This window comes from Ricinus communis, chromosome 9 (genome assembly GCF_019578655.1).
Source record: "Ricinus communis isolate WT05 ecotype wild-type chromosome 9, ASM1957865v1, whole genome shotgun sequence".
NCBI lineage: Eukaryota > Viridiplantae > Streptophyta > Magnoliopsida > Malpighiales > Euphorbiaceae > Ricinus > Ricinus communis.
The window spans coordinates 17,657,542-17,678,971 of NC_063264.1; the positions used below are offsets into that span (position 1 = coordinate 17,657,542).

At 29.3% G+C, this 21,430-nt stretch overlaps 1 protein-coding gene across 2 annotated transcripts; it reads right to left on the reverse strand.

Moving 5' to 3' along the window:
- Nucleotides 1-1,481: 1,481 nt before the first annotated feature.
- On the reverse strand, nucleotides 1,482-5,920 carry LOC8288368. Of its 2 annotated transcripts, XR_007217393.1 has the most exons (6): nucleotides 5,644-5,920; nucleotides 4,306-4,443; nucleotides 3,900-3,950; nucleotides 3,640-3,691; nucleotides 2,109-2,587; nucleotides 1,482-2,018 (listed from the first exon to the last, which is right to left on the reverse strand). XR_007217393.1 is itself a non-coding variant. In XM_048379450.1 (5 exons), the coding sequence occupies exons 2-5, from the start codon at nucleotides 4,438-4,440 to the stop codon at nucleotides 2,397-2,399; spliced, it is 429 nt and encodes a 142-aa protein (XP_048235407.1). In that variant the 5' UTR covers nucleotides 4,441-4,443; nucleotides 5,644-5,920; the 3' UTR covers nucleotides 2,062-2,396. The 2 variants fall into 2 exon arrangements, 1 of the variants encoding a protein (XP_048235407.1); XM_048379450.1 differs by lacking the exon at nucleotides 1,482-2,018 and having other exon boundaries at nucleotides 2,062-2,587.
- Nucleotides 5,921-21,430: the final 15,510 nt, after the last annotated feature.

Consider the following 21,430-nt stretch of genomic DNA (forward strand, 5'->3'; position numbering starts at 1 on the left):
TTGTACTCAGGAAATCCAAAACGGGATTGAATCAAACTATGCTTTTGAATTTGATATCAAGGATACAAAAAAACAGAATTTTTTTTTTAATTCATCAAAGAGCTAACAGGCTGTAGACATTGTAGACATTCATTTTCTTACACTCGCGCCTCTGAGTTTAAGAAAAAAAAAAGAAGAAAAATTGGAAAGCTGACTTAGGTAACCAAATTGCATTTACAATCAGTACATGTATCAGTCAAAAGTAAGAAAAAAGCCTTAGTGTTTGACAACACCATATTTCAGTATGCTATCCCTACTTGTAAACTTGCAACAGCTATGAATTCTCAAATGTATTTACTTCATTTGATCATCTTTGCATTTAGAAAAAAAAAATCTAGAAGGAAATGTAAAGCAGCAGCATTTGGTTGGAGAACTAAAAGCAAAACCTTGTGTTGTGGGTATGCAAGCTTTTATCTGCACCATTTTCTGAGTATGTTATGTCGTATTACTCTAAAGAACTCAACCAGGTTGAATATAAACTGACTGCGATTAAAGGGGGTTTTGTGGCCACCATAAACAGGTCCATTCGGTGTAAACACATCCTCAAAGCCTCAAATCACACTTAATTGTGCTTGTCCCAAAAGTTCCAAACCCTAAATCCCTCGACCAATACAAACTTATCAGCCCTTGCAACGTGATATATAAAATCTTTTCCAAAGTACTGGTCAATCGACTAAAGCCTCTCCTCCCAAATCTAATAGATGAAAATCAGACTGCTTTTATCCCGGATAGGCACATTCAGGACAATATCCTAATGGTACGTGAATTCCTTCACTCTCTTAAAAAGCATTGCTCTCCCAAGAATGCTAACATGGGGCTCAAACTTGACATATCCAAGCATACGATAAAGACTGGGATTTTCTAAAACTGGTTATGGCCACGATGGGGTTTCACGAAAATTTCATTTTCCTAGTATCCCAATGTTTTGCAACTATGTCTTACTCAGCCATGGTGAATAGTAGCCCATTGAAGCCTTTCCTCACTTCTAGAGGTCTCAGGCAGGGTGATCCCCTATCTCCATACCTGTTCCTCTTCATCACTAATATCTTTTCTAGATTATGCACAAAGCCATTCAGGGGGTTTATCTCAGTGGTCAAATTAAATAGGAGATGCTCGGTGTTATCCCATTTATTATTTGCTGATGACACTATCCTGTTTCTCAAAGCAAATGAGACTGAGGGACTTGGGGCAAAAACTCTTCCGGATAATTACTAAAGAGCTTCAGGACAGATGATTAATTATTCAAAATCTGAAATCATTTTTGGAGCATCGGTTCAGAGAAATGTTAAGAGAGTCCATCACAAACATGCTATGGGTCAGGCAGATTAATGAAAATGACAAATACCTAGGTACTCCAGCATTATAGGGTAGGAGCAAGAGGGCTACACTTAATTTTCTCAAAGATAGGTTCCTTAATAAAATTGAATGCTGCAGGTCAAATCTTTGCATGTAAGGGACAACTACTTGAACCAAACATCTGCACAGCTAGTCAAAAGAACCTGCGTAGTTTACATCTTGTATGGGTAAGCATCAATTTTCAACACAAGATGAATGATGCTGTGTGGTCTTCAACAAATAACAGTAATTTGCTAACAAGAAAGTTTTCTGTGGTTTTACCAATAACAGTTGTTTTATCCAAGTATTCTGTTGTAGTGTTGGGAGACAAAATGTTCAAATACCTGTGCTTGCTGTTATTGAGCTTTTGCAAGCAACATCTAGATCAATCATTTCTAGTTGCAGGTTGTTTCAGGCTGTACTGAAATTTAACCATGTTGATTTCAGGGTCCTGGATCTTGTTTCCTATGAAATACCCGATCATGGTGTTATTACTCTTAACATTTCCATGATTTTGGATCTCCCTGATATCTCTGTTGTAGGTGTTCAAGTTACATTTTCTTTATATAGTTGATTATTCTGACATTTTGTTCCGCAGCTGTACCCCTAAAAGTAACTCTTTCAACCTGTACTCTGAAGCAAGTCTGGCACCATACAGAAAAAAAAAAAAAAAAAAAAAAACGACAATGAGCAGCTATAAGCAAGTCTTTGCATAGAAAAATTCTGAAACATACCTTTTCCAATTAGTCCCTAACAGTCGTGAAAGGGATAGAATGAAAACATTCCCACAATCCTTGGTGACCACCTTACCATATTTACCATGGGGTATCAGCTAGCTAAGTTACCACAGCAACACATGTTATTTTCTTTCTTTTGGATAACCAACCTTGTCGTAGTGGCCAATGCTAAGCAAATGCAAGAACCTATAACTATGAAACATATGCTAGTACATGGTCCATATTCTTATCCCAGTATAAAACAGCACATCGAGTTTGTGGTAGAAGGATCTTCATTCACAGATCTCATGTATTCACTTCAACTGATGTATCTTGGACATCATTATCCAACAACACTCTGAACTTTAGAATCTTCTGAAGGCGGGCAACTGGCTTCACTTGCTTAACTGGAGCTTGATTTGGATCTATAATATATGCTCCAGAGAAAAGATTTGCTTCTGATGGTCCTGTCTCCTCATGAACCACAGGGGCAGCTTCTGAAAATATAAGGTCATTTCAGCATAATAATGTAATAAGTCCCCAGTCAACTTCATTAGGGTCGTATGACAAAAAATGTAAGTGGAAGTATTCCAGCAACTACAGCAGGATATTGATATAATGCAACTATACATGTTTGTATATAAGCACAAATAGATATCTGACTGACATGTTGCACGGGCAGCAGCAGCTCATTGTATGAGTAGGTCGATCTTTTCCCAATCATAGCATCAGTCAAAAGAAATGCAGCAAAGGAAGAATGTCGGTAAATGTAAAAAGTTGAATCTAAGTACTTACAGCCTATTAGTTAAATGAAACTTTAACTAAAAAAATCCAAAACCAAAGGCATCCAGAAAATGACAGAAATAAACTATCTTCAATAAAAACCTGGTCACAAGAAAGAGCTGCTCAAGATGAAGCAGAATACGAGGCATAAGTCTACTATTCTTTAAAATAATTCCCAAGGTTTTCATCCAAATCACTAAACTTGAACCAACCAATCCGTCAATCAGCATAGAGAATTACACTAGCAAGCAAGAATGCAGTTGTTTTTAATTAATACTATGTTATCATTGCCTAGCTCAAGAGGCTGATTGAGATCGACTGCGTCTATTATTTTTGCATGCACAATGTAATCATGTACCTTTAATTTTGACAAAAATATTGAATTTGCTTGTTAGGAGTAAAATAACATAAACAAGAGGGGAAGGTACTTCAACCTCAATTCCAGATGACAATTCCATTAAAGTTTTGTTAAAATTTCCACAGAGAAACAAAGAACCAAAACATTTGAAATGCACTACACCTATTAAGTTCATGCTAAGAAGTAAATATCAATTTATCTCATATTTGCTATAAGTACCATTAATGGAGCCAAATCCAGAATTCCTCAGTCCTCTTAGTTGCCAGAGCATAATTAAATGTATGGAAGCAAAACTAGCATGTAATGCAAAAGATATGTAATTTCCATTTAAGTCAGATTATTCAATTAGTTGACGTGAGGGAACTTCCTTGCTTCACTACTAAATTGTCAAAGGGTATATGAGCTTACCCTCTTCAGCGAAAACCAAGCCTGTTCCTATGGTTTCTTCATATTCTCCAACCTGTGTGAGTCAAGGAGAATGATCAACTGTAAATTGTCAAAGAGAGAAAAAATAAATAAATAAATAAAAAGAAAGAAGCACAAATACCATATTAATCTAATAAGTTATCCACCCAAATACGAAAAGTTACAAATACTAACTCAAAGTGAAAACCAAAGTTGCTAAGTTAAATGGAACGAATGATATAGCTAGCAAACAATCAACTCACCAGCTTCAATTTGTCATCTATAATGAGTATTGGACTCAACGTGTCGAGACCCTACAGTTCAAGAACCAGCAAAGCAAAAGTAAGAGGAAAATTCACAAGAAGAAAAAATAATGGGACTAAACTAAACAAATAATAATTACATGTGAAACGAGAAAACATGTAAATTAAGATAGAATATCCAGAAATATCTAGAAGCCAGCATTCTCTACACCAATAAGCAAACAATTTCGCAGATTCAAAATCAAATACTTAAACAAGAAGTCCCAGTTAACCGCTTGAGAAAGATCAATAGCAGCAACAAAAACAACAGCCAAAAAAAGATTTATATCCTAGAATGTAGTGAGAATTACAAGCAAAAAAGGCAAGAAAATAGAGAAATGCAGATTATAGGGATTAATGTGCATACAGATAGAACATATGGAGCATTTGGTGGAATTTCAACTTGCTCAGAAACAGCATCAAGATCAATTAGAACATACTCTTCTTCGTCTTCTTCTTCATCATCTTTTACATGACTATGGTGTGTCAAACCCACCTCCATCACCTGTACAAGATCTCTTATGTTTCTTAATTGATATTCAATCAATAATTGGAGGAAACAAGAACAAAAAGAAAATTTAATTTAACTGAAAACAAAACCACAAAATTAGAATTGGAGCAAAAACAAATAACAAACCATATCAAAATTTTTATACAGAAGAAAACCCAAAAAAGAAAAAAGAAAAGAAACAAAAGACCAATTTATCTAATTCAAAAACAAATAACAAACCATGGCAATGGGTAGGATACCTGCCCATTTAATGCTATCCGAACCCGTTTAAACAATACTTACCCGAACCTGTACCAAATTCGTTTAAGAAGTTATCCTTGTTTACCTGAACCTATCCCAAATCCTAATAAGAATACCCGCATGCTACCCGAACCCGATTAAAACCCGTTTAAATTAAATGACTACTAAATAAATTTTATGGTTATTTAAATGGATAGCCGGTATCCTACCCATTAAAAACCCGTTTATATAAACATTCGGGTAGTTAAATGGATACCCATCTACCGAACCCGTTATAATAATTCAATTAATGAAAACAAAAAAAAATTACAAAATAAACTAATCAAGTCTAAGTATTCAACATTAAATGTTTAATATGTTAATATAATCTAACCATAGATTCAATAAAATTTAAAACAATATCGTAAATAATAAAAACTAAATAAAATGCAATATTTATTACAATTTGTGATTCTTCCAACTCCTTCAAAGTGCTTATCTACTACTTTTGAAAAAAAAAACACAATTAGTATAATAGATCTAAATATATCCCAAAAATTAATATCAAATAGAAAAATAGTCCTAACTCCTAAACATGTTTCTGCAACTTCTTCAATGCTCATATTAACCATGCTCAAATAGGCTTCCATTTTATCCAAAAAAAAAAAGCCAGTAGGCTGCCATCCAAAAACTAACCACATAGTTTATATTCATACAAGAACTTAATCAAATAAAAATTAGCCTAAAGTCATTTATTTAGCTAAAACACTAATACTAATATTCAACTTGCTTAATAATAACACTAAATTTTTATTTTACCAAAACACTCAGCCTCTAGCAAATTGTAAAAGCTCAAGTAGATCAAACAAACACTAAAGTTCCATTTCCGAATTTAGTTGATAAAAGGGTTTCTCAAAAATAAAATATGTTACTTAGCTAAAATACCATAGAAGTGTATTAGAACTACAACAATACCTAACAACGACGGCGGCAAGGACGACGCGGCAAGAGCGAAGGCGGTAGCAGCAAGGGCGAAGGCAGCAGCAGCGGCGTGAGGCGGCGTGAGGCGGCGTGGAAGACAGCAGCAGCGGCGTGAGGCGGCGTGGAAGACAGCAGCAGCGGCGTGAGGAGACAGCAGCAGCGGCGTGAAGAAGATGCTTTGTAAGGGTGGGTGGTGAGGCAGGGTTGATGTGAGCTAGGGGGAAGAAGAGAATAGAATTGGGTTTTAATTTGTGATAAGTTTTGTTTAGCTTGGTATCTAAAATTAACGGAATTTTATTTAAATTATGTGTAGATTATTTTTAAAAAGTATAATTTTGTTAATATATTTTTTTAATTTATTAATAAAAAATATATTTTTAGTCTATTAATAAAAAATATTTTTTAAATTTATTAATAAAATATTTATTAGATTTATACATAATATTTTTATTTTTATATGAATTATGAATTTTAATATTATAAATATAAAAATTAAATCATATAATATATTTAAATTTTAAAAAATTATATTTATGAACATAATAATAATATAATATATATATATATATATATATATATATATTAATATTTTATCTTAATAATAAAAGTAAAATTAATTAATTAAAATCAAAAAATCTTAATTAATCATATAACAAGATTCTTTTATATCATATACTAATTAATTAAAAATTATTTAATAAATATTATTAATATTATATTAACACTATATAATTATAAATTAATAATGTTAATATGTTAAGTTGAGTATTATAACAAAAAAAAATTTCAAATTCATATGATATTCTCTTATATCTTAGTATAATTATCCTATATGAATAAACTGTTAGCAATTATGATGATTGATGACGTAATATTGATTTTATTAAAAATATTAATATATAACGATATAAATAAAAAGAATATTTATTAAATATTATTTATTTAATAAATATATATAAATATATATAATCGATGTATATTAGCATTACATAATTTTAAGTTTAAAATATTAATAGATTGGATACTAATAATAATATTTTCTAAATGTATATATTTTTTGACAATAAATAAAATTTAATTCTTACTAATAATAAAATAAATAAATATTAATAATTTTACATATATATATATATATATAAAGATAAGATGATAAATTTATTAATGAATGAACAAATATACAAACTTTGGAATAAAAACTTTAAACAAAAGAAAGCTTTAAGCTTTAAACAAAAGAAATATAACTTATAAGAGGAATTGAATACAAGAGGAAGGTGGTTTTCTCACTATCACTCTCACACTCTCTCTTTTCTCATTATATTTCTAATAGTATGACTTGAACAATACAAGAGTCTCTTGTTATTTTTCAGTATGCCTTCTTCTTTGGAAAACTCCTCTATTTATAAAGGTCTTCAGCCTTGAAGCTTTAGATGCTCTTCATAGTGGAATGAGGGGCTCCACGTCTTTTGTATTCTTTTGATAATGGAGTAAGATGCTTCATGACTTTTGCAGAAGTTGTCTGCCACGCTTTTGAGAAGAATCTTTTGCTTTTTTAAAGAGTCTTTTGTTTTCTTTCTTTTCTTTTTAAATGACTCTTTTTTTTATTATTATTGGGCATTTGGCCCATTACATAAATATTTTGGGCTGCCATTTCTGGTTTTCAACCCAAGTGCTTTACAAAGGTGTCATTTGATGGGCTTGAATATCCCAAAACAGTCATCTTCGTTCGAGTCACCATCTAGGTCTATCGCTGCTGAGCTGGTGCTAGAAGAGGAAGATGAAGCTTTTGATTTTCCTTTGGAAGAGGCGGTTTCCGACAACTGTTTGATCAATTGTAAGAAATCTTCTTCTGTTTGAGCCGCCGCTAGCTTTGGAATAATGACGGACTTCTGTGCCAGGAAAGTGGTCTATTCTTTCGGAGCTAGCAAGAAGCTATTCTTTGAAAGAAAACTTTGTACCAACTTTAGATATAATTTTTCTTAGTGGTTAAATTTATCCCACCATTTGACTTTGAATCTTCAAGCAAGGATGATTTCTTCATCTGCTGCTTGATTGAAATGGAAATACCATACACATACCTAGGGGAGAAAAAAGTTTGAACAAAATAGAAGTAAAGGGGAAAAACATCTTTCTATTTTGTTTGGTTTATAGTGGGCTTTGAATAAGTTAAACAGAGGTAGAACTTCTGGAATTATGGTCTCAGGAACATTGCCATAAAAATTCCACCATTGTTTAAACCAATATAGGATCTTTGAAGTTTGGATTGAGCTTGTATCGAAGTAGAAAAGCCAAGAATGGCTTTGTCCTTCGTTTTGAAGAAGAAAGGTATTAAACAAGCTTGTTGGTAATCCCAATAGTTGAAAGAAGTGTTTAGGCTTGATGGATAGGTTCTTTGGAGTGAAGTTGGAAAAGATCTTGATAAGTGTAAATCCATTCCCCAATCTGAAGGGTGGAGGATTCTTTGTATGGTGCATGTGGAATATGCAGAGTCTTTATGGTCTTTATGCTTTTTGAAGTGTTTGAACTTTGCAGAACCAGTTACCTCAAGGATAGACTGGTAGTAGGATTGAGGTTTTGAAATATTCCAGGGCTTGAAATACCATCTTCGAGGGAAAAATTTTGAAATCAGTTTTGAGGGGCTTTCTGTACAGAATCCTTCCTCAATAGTCAAAATGCTTTGAAAATTTTGCTTTTCTATATACTCATTGGATTTTAAAAGTTTTGTTTGTGACAAAACTATTTCTTGAGAATTGGGCTTTGAAATACTTTGAGAGCTCTGAGATAGGTTTTGAGGGAAAATTTCTATCTCTGGTTTTGAAAAAAGGGATAGAAAGTATACCTTTACCCTTGTTGGAAGAGGAGGATGTCTTTGGAGAGACTTCGGGGTGAAGTTGTTTCACTTGTTTTGAATATTCTTCGACCCTTTTTAGAAATTCAGGATCTTGCTGTGCAAGCCACTCTTGAATTTGTAATTGCTATTGGGCCGGATCTACCTTGCTTTTGTCAATTTCTTCCTGGATGATTTTGGTCCAGGTTCGGATAGGTTTTGAAGAGGAGGGTAAAATCTCCTTCTTTGGACTTTGGACAAGCTTTGAACTTGCTGTCGACTTTTCTTCTTTTGCTTTCGATTTTCTTGGCATTTTCACTCATGTTTTTGAAGGAACTCTCTGGTTAGAAAGTCTGGAATTGAATTCGAATCTCCTCTTATGTATTCGATTTCAAAATCAAAAACAGAAAGAATGGCTTGCCATCTGGCAAAAATATGTTTTGAAGCTATATTTTGAACATCTTTTTGTAAAACCTCTTTAGCAGATTTAGAATCAATTCTTAAAAGAAATTTTTGGTTTAAAAGGTCGCTTTGGAATTATGAAATGCACAAAACTATCGAAAGAATTTCTTTTTTGATAGTTGAATAATTTTTTTGTATATCATTCCAGTGTGCAGAAGTAAACTGGACAATACATTCTTTGTTGTTTTGGACTTGCTTAAGAATCTCACCATATCCTAGATTTAATGCATTAGTTTCAACAATTTTGAATGCAGATGGATCAGCTAGGTGTAAACATGGTATTTCAGAAACTTGCTTTTTAATGCTTTGGACAATCTTTGTATGCTCATCGGTCCATGCAGGGGGGGTTTTCTTTAGCCTATCATGGAGGGGCTTTGCTAGACAGTTCAAATTCGGATAAAAATCTATCACATAATTTAAACTACCAAGGAATCTTTGTAATTGAGTTTTTTCCAAAATTTTATCTGAAAATTTTGAAGTAAAGGCTAGAGACCTTTCAATTGGGGTGATAGTTCCACGGGAGATATAGTGACCAAGAAATCTAATTTTTATTTGGAATAAAAATATCTTGGATTTTGAAACCACTAAACCATTTTTCTTAACAACATAGAAAAATGTCTCCAAGTGTTTGAAATGTTGCTCTAGAGAATTTGAAAATATCAACACATCATCGATATAGACAATGCAAAATTTTGAATAAGGATTGAAAATGTCATTCATGATTTTTTGAAATTCAGAAGGAGCATTTTTTAATCTGAAGGGCATTACATTCCATTCGTACTGGCCAAATGGAAATGTAAAAGCAGTTTTGTACCTGTCTTTAGGATGAATCTGGATTTGCCAAAATCCTGATTTCATATCAAACTTTGAAAAAATAAAAGCAGAATGAAGCTTTTGAAGAAGATCCTTTTTGTTTGGAATTGGGTATCTAATCCACTTTAGGGCTTTATTCAAGGGTTTGTAATTAATCACCAACCTAGGTGTTCCTCTTTCTATCTCACTATTTTTGTTGACATAGAAAGCTGCACATGACCAAGGGGATCTGGATTTGGTAATCAAACCCTTTTGCTTTAAATCTTTTATTTCTATTCTATAATGGCTTTCTAGGGTTTCATTCATTTGGATGGGTCTTACTTTAGTAGGAATTTGTTTACCAGAAAAATCTTTTTCATATGGTAAATCTACCATATGTTGTTCTCGTCTCCAAAAGGCATTAGGAAGATCAGAACAAATTTCATTTTCAATCTTCTTTTGCAAATCAGAGATTTTTCTTTGGACAAAATCATTTTGCATTTGACTTTGGATCCTTTTCAAACCCATATCTTGTTTCAAGTAGAAAAGCTGAGTTTGTTTTCCTTTAATCAAAGCATTTATCTCAAAATTAAAAATTGAGTGGGCTTTTAAGAGATTGATATTTCTCTTCTTGGGTTTTTCTATAAAAGGAAAAACAATCTTTGAATCTTTAGCTTTAAAAATAATACCAGCAGTAGTTTCTTTGAAAGGAGTAATTAAATTGATGAAAGGAGTTCCCAAGATAACTGTTTGCTGTAAATCCTTTATAAGAATAAAAATATTTTTTAAAGCAATATTATTATTTAGAATTGCAGCTTCAGTTTTACCCGCAATTCTAATCTTTGAACTATTGGCTGAGGTAAGCCCTTCTTTTGTTTCTTGATGATACCTTTTAGGAACCAGCTCATAATTGATACAGTTGAGGTATGCTCCTGTATCAAATAAAGCGATAGTTTCTATTTAAAAATCACCAGGGAAAATGAGTTTTATTTGGATCAAATATTTTCTTGAGGTAATTTCTTTTAAAATGTTAATGAAGTTTTCTGGAACATTTTCAGAAACCTCAAGATTTTGAAAATCATTTTCTTCTTCAGAATCAGAATCACTATTCTGTTTGAGAATCAAGCTTTGGAGCAAAACAAAATTATTTTGTTGTTTTTCTTTCAAATCTTTGAGCTCTGTTTTGATGGCTTTGATTTCTTTCTAAAGTTTTTGGACGGTGGGAAGAGGGTTTTTTAGTTTTTTCCCTTTATCCAAGATCATAAGTGTTCTTACTAGAAGAATGGACAAAGATTTCAGTTTTTAAGATTTATTTCAAAACTTGTTTTTGGATTTAGGGGTCATTAATATGCTTGACGGCTTCAAGAAGAGCTTCTTATTGCCTAGTGAGCATATTAATATTCTTTGAAATATCTTCAGAATCTGATTCAGAATAATCGGATGAGGTTTTGATTTCATCAATTTGAAACTCTTCCTCACTATTCGAAAATTCTGATTCAGAGGAATCGACAAGAAGGGCTGAAATTTTGCTCAAAATTTCATCTTCTATTTGGAGCTCATGAAGTTTTTTAGAAAACTTGCAATATTTTGAAGTATGACCCTTTTTGCCACACTTATAGCAAGTAATTTTGCTAAAATCTTTTTTGAGATTTTATTTTGGAAATTTAGAAGATGATGGCTTTTTATAGAAATTCTCCTTGTTTTTGGGAGTTCTCCTATTTTTGAAAAATCGTTTTTTTTTTTTAAGTTTTGGAAAAATCTTCTTTGCATTTTCCTTTGCATGTAGGAGAAGGTTCTATGGGATTATACTCAAACTGATTGCAAAAACTACCTAGTTCTTGCCTAGTCTTCTTCATTTCCCATTTGAGTTGTCTTTGGAGTTTAAGATCATGACAAATCTTTAATCCTTCTTTCTGAGTAAGGCTAACTAATTCACCATAAGTATAGAAATCATAAGGGATCTGGCCATTATAGGCTTCTCTTATGGTATTTCTAACTCTTTCACCTAGTATCTTAGATAAACCGGCTAAAAATTTTTCTTTCCAGAAAGGTTGGTTTGAATCTTCCCTAAGCATGACTCTAGTCAGGAAGGTATCTTATAAGCTTGGAAATTGCTAAGCTTTTTACAGGTTAGATTGCTAAGAAGCTCAACATTCTTATCTTTTAGAAGAGAAGGGTTTCCTATGAAGTGGAGGAAAATCGTCAAAATTAAGGTTGACACAGCATCCTCAATTGGATTTCCTAGTTCATCTAAGATGGGGGTCTCTTCTATTGTGGTTTGGATAGCACCTAGGATTTGGAGCTGTTGTGCTTGTGTGAGATGGTAATCCCACCATCCTTTAAGCTGGCCAGAAAATCCAGCTATGAGGAGTTTAGCAATGGCTCTATCAGAGGTACCGCTTTGGGTTTTGTAGGCATTGGCTGCCATGGTCATCTGTTGTAAGAGACCAAGAATGTTGTATTCTGACATTCCATCTATATTCCATTCATAGACAAAAGAGGCATTGAATCTAGATTGGGTTAGGATATTATTCCTATTTTCTATTCCTAGATTTGGAGCAGTATTCCTAGAAGTATACCAGGTCAATCTAGGGGCTTGCCATCCCAATCTGTTGATGTTGGAGGGTTTTTCAGTGATACTTTCAAGTTCTGAATCATTGGATTCATCGCATTGGGATTGATCTATAGTACTGATATTCCTACTGCTTTGAGGAGTATCTGGCACTAGGTTTTTGGAAGACTCAGAAGTGGCTAATTTGCGAAGCTGTTCCCTGACTACTCTAGCAAACTCAGTTTACTTCTGAAATTGATCTTGGCTAGGCTTTGAGATTTGGTAGGGTTTGAAAACTGGATTTTTGAGCTTTTCTGATTGGCTTATCTCTTTTGGATGATCAGTGTTGGGGATTGGAGAGGTAAAGACTACAGGAGGTTTTTAGATTTGGCTTTCTATCCTAACAAGCTGTTTCCCTATTGTGTTAAGATAGGTATTCGAGAAATTGTTCTGCTGAACAATATTCTTGACATTTTTCTCAAGATCTTCTCCTATCAATTTGTAAGGTGTAGCCTCTATTTCATTCTCTCCATAAGGAATGATTATTTTTCTAAGGGGAGGATGTTCAGACTGGATGGTTTGGTTTTCTCCGACCTTCCACTTTGGAGTCTTGTTTCTTACAGTAACAGGACTAACAAGCTTTTCTTTGAAATGATAAAAAATACTATTTTCTTTGCAATAAATCTGAAACCAATTAAAAAATTTGATTTGAATCTTGTTTTGAATGCAAAATTGATAGTATCTCTCTTGAATACTGTCTTTTTCTTGTAAAAAATGCTTAAAAAACCAAAGTTTTTTAGAATGGTTTTTCTTTGAATAGAAATCTTCATGTAAAAGCTTTTTATTGATTTGAAAATCTTTTGAAATCATGTTGATTTCTGCTTCTAGATTTTGCGTTATTGCAGATGGTGGTGGTGAAGAGGGGGTAGAGACGGTCTCTATATCCTCATCTTCTTTCTTTGGTTCATTGTAGACGGGTCTGGAGATATTGCTTTGGTAATTAACATTCTGTAATATAGTGTTTGAGCTTGGTATATCAGATGTTGAAAATCTTGGTTGTGTTTGAGATGGAGTTGGTTCTTTGTAAGGAGCATAAATAACGGAAGGTATTTTTTATACCCTTCCAATATCTATGGTTGATGTTGAAGAATTATCATCAGAAAATCTAGAAGAGGTTGATTTCCTATTGAATGTAAGCTTTACTTTTCCATCTGGAAACTGGATTATATTTTTTAGATTTATATTTGGCTCTGTTTGCTTTGGTGATTCAGGTTGGGTTGCACCTTCAAGGATCAATTCTTCTGGAAGAGTGATATCTTTCCATTGAATGGTTTTTGGAATAGTTGCATTGGATTTGGAAATATCTGTTTGTAGGAATAAGGTTTCTCCTTTTGGTGAATAGAGTTTGTGTTTTGAACCAAAAGCAGAAATCATGGCTTTGTAATGTATTTTGAAAATTAATGCTATCGGAATAGATCCTTCAAGCATTTTGTAATTATGTGTCTTTCTTTGAAGAACAATGCTCTTTAAGATATTTTTATCATTTAATGAAATTTTAATGTTTGGAAAACAATTGAAAGAAATTGGTCCTTTATTAAGGCTTGACTCAACAGTACCTAACAAAGAATCATAAAAATTTGTAAACCTAGCATCTCTAAGGACTGCTAAGATGGAAATATCTAAACCTTCTCTGGTAAGGGGCTTTATTCCTACCTGGACAAGGCCTATATGGATATACTTATAGTCTTTTTCTTTGTGCTTCTGGAGGGTCTTTGGATTCAAAAGATAAATTTCTTCAAAAGGCTTTGAAATTTGAATATCTCTTTCTTCAGTTTTGATAGTAAAATCAGTTTTGAAGAAAGGAAACTTTAAAAACTCATAAATTTATTTCTTTTGAACTTTGGGTATTTCCCAATCATTAATATTCTTTAAAAAATCTTCAATAGTGATTTCCTCACTATTTACTAAACCTTTATACCTTGAAGACTCAGAAATAGAGGAGTTTGAGAAAGAAGAAGATCTATAGAAAAAAGGTTCTAAATTCATTTTAAAATAAATCAAAATAACTTTCTAAACAAACATGAACCAAGCCACCAGTTTTACTACCCTTACACCAGACGGGACTTACTATTGTGCATAAATGAACAAGTTTGTTTATTAGTGGTATGATGCAGTTTAAAATGATTTTAAAATCTTTTTATGCAAATGATGTTTCTTTCCCGGAACCCAAATGGCTTTGATACCAACCATGAGACTAGTCTAACAAGTTTCTGGTGTGCAGGATCCTCAAACGAGGCAAGCATAGAGCATACGCTTGTTAAATCTTAAACAAGAATGGAAGATAAGATGATAAATTTATTAATGAATGAACAAATATACAAACTTTGGAATAAAAACTTTCAACAAAAGAAAGCTTTAAGATTTAAACAAAAGAAATATAACTTACAAGAGGAATTGAATACAAGAGGAAGGTGATTTTCTCACTATCACTATCACTCTCACACTCTCTCTTTTCTCACTATATTTCTAATGGTATGACTTGAAGAACACAAGAGTCTCTTCTTATATATATATATATATATATGCCTATCATTTTAACAAAAATATTAAATTGCTTAGCAATAGAATGACTTATTTCGAGTAGCGAGTACCCTCTAGTTGTATTCACCAATATATTTGAGTTCGGTAACCAGTATTCACGTGTTCAAATCCGAACCCGACACGAATAGTAAAATTAAATTTCAAATTCGTTTACTGTTATTCAAATTTTATTCTAATAGGGTTCGGTAGGGTCGAGTACCCGAAAACAATCGTCCGACTATCATTCCCAGTGTTATTCAGAATTACATAATTTTAAATAAAATTTTTAGTTTATTTTTCTTAAAATTTATATACAATATTTTTATTTTTATTTTATTAGTACAATATTCTTTTAGATTTATTCTAAAAAATAACACAATATATATAATATAAAATTTTAATAGGAAAAGTTTAAAAATAAAAATTTATATTTAAATTTTACTACATAATAAGATAATATAAATTTTTATATCGTATTAATTAATTAAAATAAATTATTACTAGTAAAAATTATCCAACAAACATCATTAATATTATATTAACACTGCATAATCATAGGTTGGATATCAATAATAAAATATTTCTTTAATAAAATTTAGCTCTTTTTCTTTTTTGTGTTTATACGTGATATTTAGTTTGCTAATAAAATTATTTTATAATATTTTTATATTTTAATATTATGTAAATAAATCGTTAACAGTTATGGTGATCGATAATATAGTGTTGAATTTATTAAAAAGATTAAAAATATTATATTAATTAATTAAAAGACATATTATTAATAAATATTTAATAAATATAATTAATGTAATACTAATATTATATAATTACTTACTTTATTTCATACTAACTGTCTTTTTCAAAATAAAAGAATTCTAATTATTTGTCAATTTTATATATCCAATACAATATTAATTTTCTTTGTTTTATTTTATTTTTATATTTAAAAAGGTATAAAAAATTTTACAATATTTATAAAGAATAATTTAGCTAGTTTTTTTTTCTAAAATGAAGCTTATTAAATATTTTTTTAATATGAATAAACTTTTAAAGAACAACTTTTAGTATGAAATGGGTGAAGTATAAGTTAATAATATTCATAGGTTGGTATTAATAATAATATGTTGCCAATAAGTGAAATAAGCAATAAAACTAATAAAACTTTAATAATTTTAATTTTTTATTATATTTTATTTCACATACACATACATAAATTTATACATATAAATATTTATTTTAACAAAAATCTTTAAATGGTTTAGTGATGGAATCACTTTTTTCTTTTATAAAAGGTCTATAGTTTAAATACATGGAGAATAAAATGATAAATAATAAGGTTGAATGAATACATATTTCCACACTATACTTTTTATATTTGATCTCTTATAACTTTTATTTTAACTAATAGTACATCTATACTTTCATTTTTAATAGATTTCACTCCTAATATCATTTACAAAAACACGTATTAAGCATAGATGGACAAACTTTAACGAGCTAGATAAATGAGTTGAACAAATAACACGCGTATATTAATAAAAAGTAAAAAATAAATAACATCAAAGGAAAACTTAAATCCTTAAATCAGACATATTAAAATTGAAATCTCTAATTATCTTACAAATAAAAAAAAACTTTGAATTCCTCAATTATTTAACCAATTACTTTAGGAATATTTTAATGATTTGTTTAATCCTTTAAGGTTATATGGTCTCCTGTACCGTGATTCTGAAATTGTATAGTATTTATTGTCTATAATGCTGGACAAGTTGTTAAGAATCAAAGAGAGAGAGCATTGGTAATTTAGGGTTTAAAAAAGAAAATCTTTTTTAAATCAAAAGAAAAAAGAGTTAGGTGTCCACATCAACTAAGTTAGTTCATCCATTAGACATCGTTTATAACCATGCTATATTTCATATTGGCAGAATAGCACGATTGAATTAAAGTTGGAGAGTGAAATTGATTAAAAATAAAAATATAGATGTGTTATTGGTTAAAATAAAAGTCTAAGAGTGTTAGAAGTAAAATGTGAAAAGTACAAAGGTGAAATTATGTATGCAGCCTGAATAATAATGTTATAATGGCTATAAAAGGGTAGAGTAACTATATGTACCCTATACCCGTATCTGTTTACTTAATCGGGTGGCGGATATCTGAGAGTTCAAATCCAAATCCGATTCAAAACCAACATAGGTATTAAAATGGGTTCTTACATAACTACCTCCTTTTATAACAATAATTGCATGTTTATCTAAAAAAAAGTTTGCAAAAATACACTTTTATGGAAAAATATATTAACAAAAGTACACTAAAGTCAAATATCATAAAAATCAATTAAATATCAATCACACCTTTAGAAACAAACACACATCAACTAAAATCAACAAAATCATTCAATTATAAAAAAATATTAAATAAATAAAAATCAACGAACAAAATAAAAATCTAAACAAATATAGATTAAACAATAAATAAAAAATCAGCCAAACATTAACAATACATAAATCATACCCATCTTAACTTCAAATTAACATCAACCAGACGTTAACAAAAAAATCATTAAACTATAATATTTTAAATTCTAAATTTTATTTAATGATAATTTAATATTTATTTATTGAGAATTTATTTAGGTGTTGATAAATATTTTAATTTAAGGACTTAAGTGTTGTAAATTAAAATTTTATTTTTCATTTTATGTATTTAAATACCAAAGTTTGAGAAATGATGATTTTGTCATTGAAATTATAAATTATATATATATATATATTGAAAGGAAGAACTTAATAGGAATTTGAACTGTAGCCAAATAACTGTTCCAGCCCTTCTCTCACTAATACGTTCTATCTTTGCTGCCACCTCCATAGTTTGCTGTCCAATATCCTAACAGTCTTATCTTACTGATAAACTTCCTTTCCATACCAGTCTTCACCTGCTCCGTGAGTCTCCATCGTCAGTTGACGTCGATTCTTGCTAGAATTGACAATTCGAAGAGAGAGAAACTATCTCCTCTAGCGGCCGTCGTCAGCAGCACCATCTCTCAATGCCTTTAACTCAATCCAACACCACAAATAAATTTCTCGCCCCCTAAAAAACACTTGTGCTATGAATTTCAGCTTTAGACATCACCATTTCACTGTTAATGATAGATTAGAGTAAATAAGGAGCTTCAATTTGAGTGTTTCTGAAAAACAAGTAAAAAAAAGTATAAAAAAAGAGCAAAAATGTAATAAATTAAAAAAATTGAGGTATTTTAGCAAATATTTTAAAAATGACATATGGAGTGTAAATTTCTTTATTAAAATTCAATCCCAAATCCGTTTATTACCACCTGAACTCGACCATTAGAGTTCAGTTATATCGAGTATCAAAAAGTACCTGTCAATTTGTCATCTCTAATAAGAAACACCGATTTATGACTATTGACCAACTTTCTTTTATAGAAATAATTTTATTTAATTGTTTTAATTTTTTTTCAGCGTTGTATAGAGTTGCCATAGAAATCGAATAAAAGCTTTTGCTTAATTGTATTTAGGATTGAAGTCTACAATTTAATAACAACTATTATATTATATTCATAAGTTTTGTTTTGATAAGAGAATTTGCTTATGGTTGCTTAGCTTAGTTGCCAATTGAAGGACATCATGACGAGATGAGAAGATAAAGTTTTTATAAATATTAATAAATTAAATTAATGTTTTAGTTCCTTGATTAAGAAACAAAGCTAAAAACAAGTGACAGATAAGAGGTTTTTGTTTTTCTCCTTTTTCACATCCGTTCCGGGTCATCAAATTAGAGTTAGATGTCTTTGTTTTTTTTACCCTGTCAAAACTTTCTTCATATCCAAATTTAAAACCAAAAATTTCCTTCACTTCTACCTCTTTCACCTCTCTTTCTCTTTACTCAACAATACCCAAACTTATTCTCTAATCCAAAAGAGAGGCTATTAATTTGGTGTCACAAATACTATTACCTACAGTATCAGATAAAACATATAATAGAACGTAAGTTTTTTCTTTTAAATATTAACATTGCATGAGATAAATTCTATTTATATATGTAATATTATTTAAAATTATCAAAAATTTAAATTTGATTAATTACAAAGTGCTTTTTTATTTTTATTTTTTTCTATTTCAACTTTTTTTGTTTAATTTATAAATATTATATATTTTAATCGATTTATGTCTATTAGAATATTTACTTTTTATTTTATTATTGTCTCTAAGCAATAATAGAAAAATAAGATCTTAATTTAATCCTTAATTACATATCATAAAAAAGACTTAGTGTTAACTTTTAAATAATTGCAATTTTATGTACGTTTCCATTAATTTAAATAATATAAGAATATAAATTATTTTTGTGCTTTTTTATAAATTCATGGTTGTATTTCTTTTCCACATTTAATTGATTCATTGTCAATATATGATTTGATATAATTTATAAAATAGAATTTATTATTAAAATTATAAAAATTAATAAAAATATATAAGAAAATGTACTACAGATAAGAAAATAAAATAGTATAAATGTATAATTTGTAAAGAAATAATGTAACAACAAAACCTTAGAGGAAATGAAAAAAAAAACTCGTAATTTGAATATAAAAGAGTTATCTTTTATATTTTCTTTGAATTAATAAACTTAACCATAAGGTTTAGGATTCAATCACGTAGCCATTACTTTTTTTTATTTTTTAATTTTTCTACTGTAAAGAATTGAAAATTAAAAATAACTCTTATAATAAAAAGTTTGTAATGTATAGAAAATATTTTATAGAATCAAATTTATCAATATATACTTAATATGGTATTAAATAATATAAAATAATAAAAATTGATAAAATAAAATATAAATATTTAATTATATAAATAATTAAAGTTGATATTTATCTATTATATCTTGTAATATATATTTAATATTATTTTAACCAATTGCTCAAGTTACTAGTCGTCTAAAGAAATATAATTGAACGGCTGAAATTTAAAATATCAGATCTAACCATTAAAATCAAATATAGCACTAATTTCATATGACACTAAACAATGACCCTAAGAACAAAGGCCATTTTTTTTTCTCTCTTCTCAGTTCATTTTTCAATTTTACCTATTCATTTACAACTCACTATTCAATTTTACCTACTCATTTACCACTCACTATTCAATTTTACTGACTCTAACCATGTTCATCCCGACAAGATTCCTAGATCCTTCTATTATGTAATGCCTTAGGTCCATCCCTATCGTCTCCTTACAACCATTCTTGTAACTTAACAATTTTAGGATTCAAGTTTTAGAATTTTAAAATTAAAAGATGAAATGGTATAAACAATTTGTGTTTTTATTAAGAAGAAATAGAAACTTCATAAACTGTCATAGATGCGGTTCTCATCCCAATTGTAAAGAGAGGTCTATATAATACAAAAATATATATTTTTTTTTTCAGATTAATTATGCGTAAAATTAGTTAAGGGATATATTTGTATCTCGAGGCTAACTTTAGGGGCAAAAATATAAATTCTCAAACTACATAGTTTGGATTCGTTTTAATTAATTCTATTGCATACCAAAATCATATAGTCTCATTAAGAATTATCTAGTTTTATCAAATATTTTCATTTTTTAGTTTTTGGTTAAATTTTTATCTAATTTATCCTACTCATATTAGTTTATGCCTAAAGAAAAATTAACAAAAAATTAATAATAATTTCAGTTATAAAATAATAAATTAGTTGTAATTAAATATTTTTATATATAAATTTTGAGACATAGATTAATTTGACATGTGTACTTATCTTGATAAATAATTTTTTTAACATATATATATTTTTTTATTTTTTGACATTATGCTAATGTGTTATCTTTTTATATATAGTTAATTTATTAACTAATAATATTTTTCTAATTGAGTAATGAATTATATTTTAAGAAATAATATTTTAATTAATAAATTAGTTTTGTAATTAAATAATGATTCTAATTATAAAAATTTTATTTAAAAATTATACTTCTAATATTATATTAACTATTCTAATATTATATCAATAAATAAATTAATTTTTTATTATAATAAAGACAGTAAATTATATATTATATATAACTAAAATTTATCTAATAAATATTCTTAAACTTTGTTATATAATAATATTTTAAAATAATAAAAAAATTTATCAAGAAAGGTATCTGAAAATATTTTAAATTAGTGCTATTTTAAGAAATGGCAAATAATTACAAAATATTAAAAAGCTATTAAATTTTCTCTATAACTCATTACTATATATAATTAAAGTAGTAATAAGAGTTATGCAACATATGAATAAACATTTAGTATAATTAAATTCTAACATAAATAATAATAATAATAATATTATTAAATCAGCATTTAATAAGTAACATTAAGATCTTTTAATTAGAAAATTTATAAAATCAGAATTTTGACTTTATATCATTATTTTAATATAATAAAAATCAAATTCTTATGCCCTATTTATTTGTTTTCTATTTTTAATTAGATTATAATACTCTTTAAATACTGATTTTCAATAATTAAATTCAATTATGTTTATAAGT

Coding starts and splice junctions, on each gene's coding strand:
- LOC8288368 (XM_048379450.1), bottom strand. CDS start 4,440: ATGGAGGTGGGTTTGACACACCATAGTCATGTAAAAGATGATGAAGAA. Junction 3,692..3,899: donor TAGATGACAAATTGAAGCTG/GTGAGTTGATTG, acceptor TGACTCACACAG/GTTGGAGAATATGAAGAAAC. Junction 2,588..3,639: donor CTTGGTTTTCGCTGAAGAGG/GTAAGCTCATAT, acceptor TTATATTTTCAG/AAGCTGCCCCTGTGGTTCAT.